Raw genomic sequence first — 6,532 nt, 5'->3', positions numbered from 1 at the left:
ATTATCCACATCTTGCAGGTACCACCTCACCATGAGTTTAAACAGAACATAACTCATCTTGAAAGACATGTATGTGCCAAAGCTGCTCAGTGTTAGAGCAGCAGAAGCCATCAAATCTTGGTTTAATATGTATTTACACATGAACACCTTAATACTTTTTTATTCACATGACATAAATACAATTTTACTAATACTACTAATACTGATGGTTTTAGATGAGAAGATATCTCACTCTGTTTGGTTCCTGGAGTTGTTAGAAGAACATATTTGATGTTAATAATAGATTGATGCGTCCTATCTCTAAACTGTATTAGATTACACACAGCGGTGTCAAGGCTCCTTTCTCCATGAACTTCAAAACAATTCATTTGGGCCTGACATTCCTCAAGTTTTCCGGACATTATTAGTCATCAGGACAGCTTATCACTGGGTCAGCTGTAGCTCAGTTGGTCAGGCAGTCGTCCACTGACCACAGGGTCGAAGTGTCCTTGGGCAAGACACTGAAATCCAAGGTACTCCCAGTCAGGTGAGCACCTTGCAAGGCAGCCACCACCATCGGTGTGTGTGAGTGGGTGAATGAGAAGCAATATTGTTAAGCACTATATAAGCAGCCATTTACCATCTGCACTATTTTAGAGCAGTGTGGCTAAGAACTCGCTAGGTTCCTAGGCCCCTAGGTCCCATCCCACTGCTCCCCTCAGGGGAATGGGTTAAAAGCAGAGACTGAATTTTAGTCTAACATGTAAATGTGCTCAATGATGGCAATAAAGCTTCTATTCTATTCTGTCGGATTAGCTCCATTTCACATTACATGCTGAAGTGACCAAAAACTGATCTTTTTGCCACCCAGGTGACTCAGATCAGACTGTTTTCCAAGGACGTATGACCAAACTAACTCTCTTTTTTAGAGAACTTACTTTGACTTCTTCCTCTAGTTTTCCAAATCGAATGGTGCCATTCAGAATCTTGCCGATGAATCTTTGCTTTTCTTGCTGAAGAATCGAAGCCTGGAAAAGTAAGAGAGGGAAGATGGGGGATTAATGATCTATGAGAGGGACACAAAGGAAGGGTAGAATGCACAAACTGATAAAGTAGGTGAGGAATAGGAGAGATGGATATCGGAAGAGAAAGAAAGACTATTGAAAGTGTAGCTAAATTATACAGTAGTCCTCAATGCAGTTTTTTGCAGATAATTTCTGATTTCATTTGCTATACACGACACACAACAGCTTGGTAAAGACAGCGTTCAGTGCTCAGATTCATAGAGATTATAGGCATTCTGAATGATCCAAAAACATTTACTTTACCTAAAGTTCTACTCTACCTAAAACATATATTGCACATTATATAACATGTCCTCATGTATAAGATTACTTTATAATAGTAATGTATTTTCCCCCCACAGCATTTCTTATTAGTATCCTATTAATAATACTATTTAGACCTGCTTTTTATATGTTTGAAATTAAGGTAAAGATTTTTACTTGTCAAAGAAGAAAAGGCAAAGATCCATAAATTGTCCTAGTAAGCAGAAAGTCAAATGACCCTGGAACTAGCTCACCTAAACAGATGTTTTCTACACTTGTGCTTTTGCTGCTTTGAAAGGCCAAAATGTCTGCTGTGAAACAGCCAGCCTAGTACAGCGTTTGGAAAGTTAAATCAAACCCACTTATCATATCACCTTCTTTTACTTGCACCATCATCCCTGCATTTTACTGCTGACTTAGAGTGCATCACAGTTAACGGTGACACTGCACCTGCTTGATAAATGACACTCCAGCCACAAAAACAAACTGCAAAAAGTTTTAAAAATCTGCCCTCAGAGTTTTCAGTATCTATGGAGCAACTGTCATGAGTAACATGCTGGACAGTTGCTTCTAATTTCTCGTCAGCACTTCAGTATTTACAGAAGGTTTATCAGACATCGGTCAGATTGTCTATGTTGCCTAGTTGCTGTGGCATTAAAGTGATTCTTGTCTGGCAGTTTGTGTTCTGGACACCTGCTAGCTCCCTGGGGTTGTTTGTACAAGTGCCTATAACTACTGGCCTGCACATTAGTTACAAGCCTTACAAATGATAATTAAGATGCATTTAACCCACCATCTACCTAAATCAGCAACCTAAGCTGACATTTGTACCAACAGTCTAAAGTTTAAATAATGACTACAGAACCAGAAGCAACTGTGCATTGTTTTCAAAACTTACCTTTACTATTGCTGTGTAAGATTGCAGTGTTACTAAAAAGTTTTTAGAACATTTTTATTCTAAAAGGAAAAGCTTAAGTAAACTGATTAGTCAGCCTTAGTACAATGGAAATTATTTGTGTTTATGTAAATATCAAATCTCTGCTAAATCTAATGTGAGTCAAGCCAGTGTGGATTTCAATATGTAATGCTTTAATGTAAGCAGCTAGTTTTGAACACAGTTGCACCCGTAGTACCATGTGTAATAGTTGGTCTCTCTCCTGGGAAATGTTTCCAGCCACAGAAATGAGAGCTCCCAGGTAATGCCTAGTCTTTTCCTCTTTCAATACACAATCTTCCTTCTGCTGCTTCAATATACTGATCATCTTCTCAGCCTTCCTGGAAGATAGAGAAACAAGAGATCTGACATTTTAAAGAGACTTAAAAAGGTGACTAAGCAAAGAGATCAGATTACAAGAAAAAAAAATAGCAGAAAATAGGAGGGAGGTTATAATGGTGTGGGGAGGTAATTTAAGTAAAATATAGAGGTAAAAATTTACTTGAGGTTAAAGAAAAGGGCGGATACAAGAAACAAGGAACTGAAGAGACAAAGGATCCTGTCAGATAAGTGAAAACACCAGTGGTGCAAACACCTTCTGACAATCTTCACACATCAGAATGATAAAGTCCACATTAATTTCAGCTCAAGTCTACAGGGAGCAGAAGGAGGATCCAGAATTTAGAACAGCTGTAACTACAGGCAGAAATAAATGAAGCACCCAAGGAAAATAACCTATCTGAATAATATTCACAATTCTGTTGCAAATCCAGTCAAACTTTTAGCATAAGTCTGTACAGTATGTTATTTTTTCCTTAGTTGTCTTGTAGTGTTCGACAGGTGTGATTTTATTATTAGTGTGTTTTTATTATTTGTGCATTTATATATATTTTTTATGTGAAATACACTATGAGAGGCTTATTTTTGTTACACATTTCCGTAATGGTAATAAATCTATAGACGTGAATCAATTTAAAATACTAGTATTCTCATAATAAATTTTAATTAGGTGCAGTAAGAATATTTAGTTTTAATAGGCTACAACTCCTGGTTCTGAGCATGGCACTACCTGCTGACCTGTCTTATAAAGACGGAAGAAGCTCAAATCTCAGTTCATGATAAACTGCAAATTTGATTTGACCATTTTTGAACAAAATTGTCTATGCTACACTTTGATTTAGCAATTATTAGTCACAACCACTACATTCAATGTTTTCAAAAGGAAAACATAAAAAATTGTTTTTTGCGAACACGTCCAACTAGACTGAGAGAAATGTTAATAAACACAGATTTTATACAAACCCACACACTCCTGAGAACGGCCTAATAAAGCAAAAACATTGTATATTTTCTTTTCTTAGGAGCAAAATGTTTCACAAAAACATCTTGAACATTTAATACTGTCCATCTATCCATCCACCCATTTTAACAGTCGTTCTCAGGGCTGATATGAGAGACATACAGAGACAGACGATTCACAGAATTTAGAGTCACCAGTTAACCTAACTGTCTTCTGACTGAAGTATGTGGAGGAAACTAATGCAGGCAAGGGGAGAACAAATTCCATAGCTGCCCGCTTTACTTGCTTAGTTGTACAGGGACTGATTCAACCCACACATTCCTAGACCTGCGCCCCATTCTTTGTATGTGGATTAACATGTTAGGCAGATATAGATTTGACATAATCCTGAAATTCCTCAGCAATATGTCTGCAATGTCAAACCTCAGATTTAGGTAGGTCGGTGTAAACAAGAAAACCATTCAAAAAGAAATTTAACGTCGGACCAGAAACTCCACCCAACAATTGACGCCTCATTCTTATGCGAGTAACCTGCTCAAACAGAGGCACTGACGAGCATCAATCTGATCACATTCTTGGCAAATCTTAAAACTGTTAACCACAAAACAGCTACTATTATCAATCATAAAGAGGAATATGTCTGTGCATGCACTTTCACAAGTTCCCAGGTTGTCACTCTACTTCGACTTGCTAAGCTCTTCCTCACTATCTCTCTCCCTCGGTCTCATTTGTCATGAGTAAATAGCCAACTGGAAAATCATTGATCATGGTTTCAAGTGTTGATATACACTCACTGGCCACTTCATTAGGTACACCTGTACATGTAATGCAATCTGTATAGCAGCTCTGCAATGAATCCTATTTTTACGAAGCTATAATTGCTCAGTTTTTGGGTTAAAACTGCCTGAAAGATGATAATTCCATTATGCGTTTGTCATAGTGGGTGGTGGAGTCATACTGGAGTACATTTACTGTATAAATAAAAGCTTCTATTGGTTTGCCCACCTTATTTAAAATTCATGAGGAGGCCAAACTATAAGAAACAACAGTTAGTATAATACGCTTCAGTACAACTTGACCACCCATAGAGTGATCACATCACCTGATTACCTGATTAGGATTAGAATATTTAGCATTACTTGCGTACAAAAAAATGGGGCTCTGGGCTGTACCTTTTTTTGCTCTCACTGTGGTAAAAACCTTTTTATAAATCCTGTTAGGGCGTAAGTTCAAGTATAATTTATTTGATGTTGTGATCACTTAATTGATAAACAGTCTCAAATACATGTTTAAGATGCTTTATGTGTAAGACAATATCACAATACTGGATAATTAGTACCTTTTGGCTTGTCTGGTGAGCTTAATCTCAGCTTCCAATGTCTTTACATCAGCAGTAAGGTTGGCTTTGTCCAAACCGAGGCTTCTATTCTGCTCTTCCAGGGTGGACACTCTACGAAGGAGCTCGTCCACCTCACTTTTATTCCGGCTCTCCTGCTGCTCCAGTTGCCTGAGAGCCGAGAGTAAATTTTACACACATTATAACACATTGTGTGGTACCTGGTGAACATTTTTCGACAAAATGTAGCCACTTTTACAATAAACTTACTAAGTTGTAATTATGCTCCTGACTTTATTTTTGTTTAATTTGAGGAAATTTACTCTTAAATTCTACTGGTTTGCTTTTCTCTCTTAAAGATAACAAAATTAATTACAGCTTTAAATCTGCTATGCTAAATCTTTTTATGTGAAACATGCCAGCGTTTATCTCCGCAAATAAAACAGTGAATCTTCAGGTGGAACTGTTGTTTTATCTGGTATTAATCACTTGTAAACTGAATTAATCTGGCATTTTTGGATGAAAATATGTAGTGAAGACTTTTACACAAACTATGTGTAAATGTTCTTCAGTAAAATAAACTCTTCTATGTGGGTGTTTAGTCATTCTTGTTCTCAAAAACAAACAAAAAAAACAGAAGAGTGCCCTAGTTAAGGAGTAAAACAGGTGTTCATGCTAAATAAATTAATATTTTAGAGAAAGGAATATAAAAAAAGGAATCGTGCACTACTTTCTGAGTTTTCCAGCAATGCTGCAATGTTCGTCCCAGGTGATAGCATCCTTCAGGCGGCCTTGCAGAACTTGAACCTCCCTCATATTTTTCTGCACCTCCCTCCTGCTTTCTTCCAGGTCCTCCTGCAAGCTCTGCTTTTCCACCTCCAACAACATCAGCTGCTTAGTTACCTTGGATACTACAAAAAGAGGGAAGAGAGGAGAGGGTATATTTTAATAAACTTTCTAAATGAGAGCAGTGCATAACAAAGAAAAGGATGCAGGGAAACAGTAAAAGACATGGTAAAAAAAACAGACATTTCTTTTTTTTCTAGCCTTATCCAGGCTTCCACCTAAAACAAATTTATTTAAAATTTTCAATATATCATTCCAAGTATCTTATACCTTCAGAATAGTGCCTGCTGTGGTTGGCCTTGACCTTAATTTGCTGACTCTCAAGTTGATCAATCAGGACCTGGTTCTCCTGCAACACCAGAAAGGCCTGTTGTTGTAGCTGATGACTACAGAGAGAAGAGAGATTGATTGTGACTACTAAATTAAGAGATCAAAGAACAAAGCTGCTATGGTAACAATATGAATAGAGCAGTTACCAATTATTTGGCAAAAACATAACAATTTATCCATTATAATAATTTTTATTGGCACAGTTGTTAAAATATTAGCATAATATTTGTTATAATGCTTACTTAACCCTTGTGACTTGTTTGGTATTCTGTAGTGTACAGGAGTCCAATCAATGACCTCTTAGTTAAGGGAAGGCAGTATAATGACACCAAGCAAATGGTAAGCTAAGTTTGTAAGTGTCTGCACCATAACAAGCTTGAGAGATTATGGAGGAAAAGAGTAGTATTGGAGGGGATGTAAAAATGTAAGAAAGAAATGTCTCTTACTTAATTATTTCATATAATATCAGCCTTAAAAGT

General features: G+C 37.0%; 1 protein-coding gene across 2 annotated transcripts in view; it reads right to left on the bottom strand.

Annotated features, from left to right (window-relative positions):
- The window catches only part of cep89 (centrosomal protein 89), a 47,911-nt gene that overhangs the window by 31,982 nt on the left and 9,397 nt on the right, over positions 1-6,532 (bottom strand). For both annotated transcript variants that reach the window (XM_067495030.1, XM_067495031.1), the window contains exons 12-16: positions 5,994-6,109; positions 5,608-5,788; positions 4,881-5,048; positions 2,441-2,582; positions 918-1,007 (exon numbers count right to left, since the gene is read on the bottom strand). In XM_067495030.1, the coding sequence (XP_067351131.1) occupies positions 918-1,007; positions 2,441-2,582; positions 4,881-5,048; positions 5,608-5,788; positions 5,994-6,109 (697 nt within the window). The remainder of the gene's footprint in view (positions 1-917; positions 1,008-2,440; positions 2,583-4,880; positions 5,049-5,607; positions 5,789-5,993; positions 6,110-6,532) is intronic.

The sequence above is a fragment of the Channa argus genome, chromosome 2, assembly GCF_033026475.1.
Source record: "Channa argus isolate prfri chromosome 2, Channa argus male v1.0, whole genome shotgun sequence".
NCBI lineage: Eukaryota > Metazoa > Chordata > Actinopteri > Anabantiformes > Channidae > Channa > Channa argus.
This window is presented reverse-complemented; position numbering and strand designations above follow the sequence as displayed.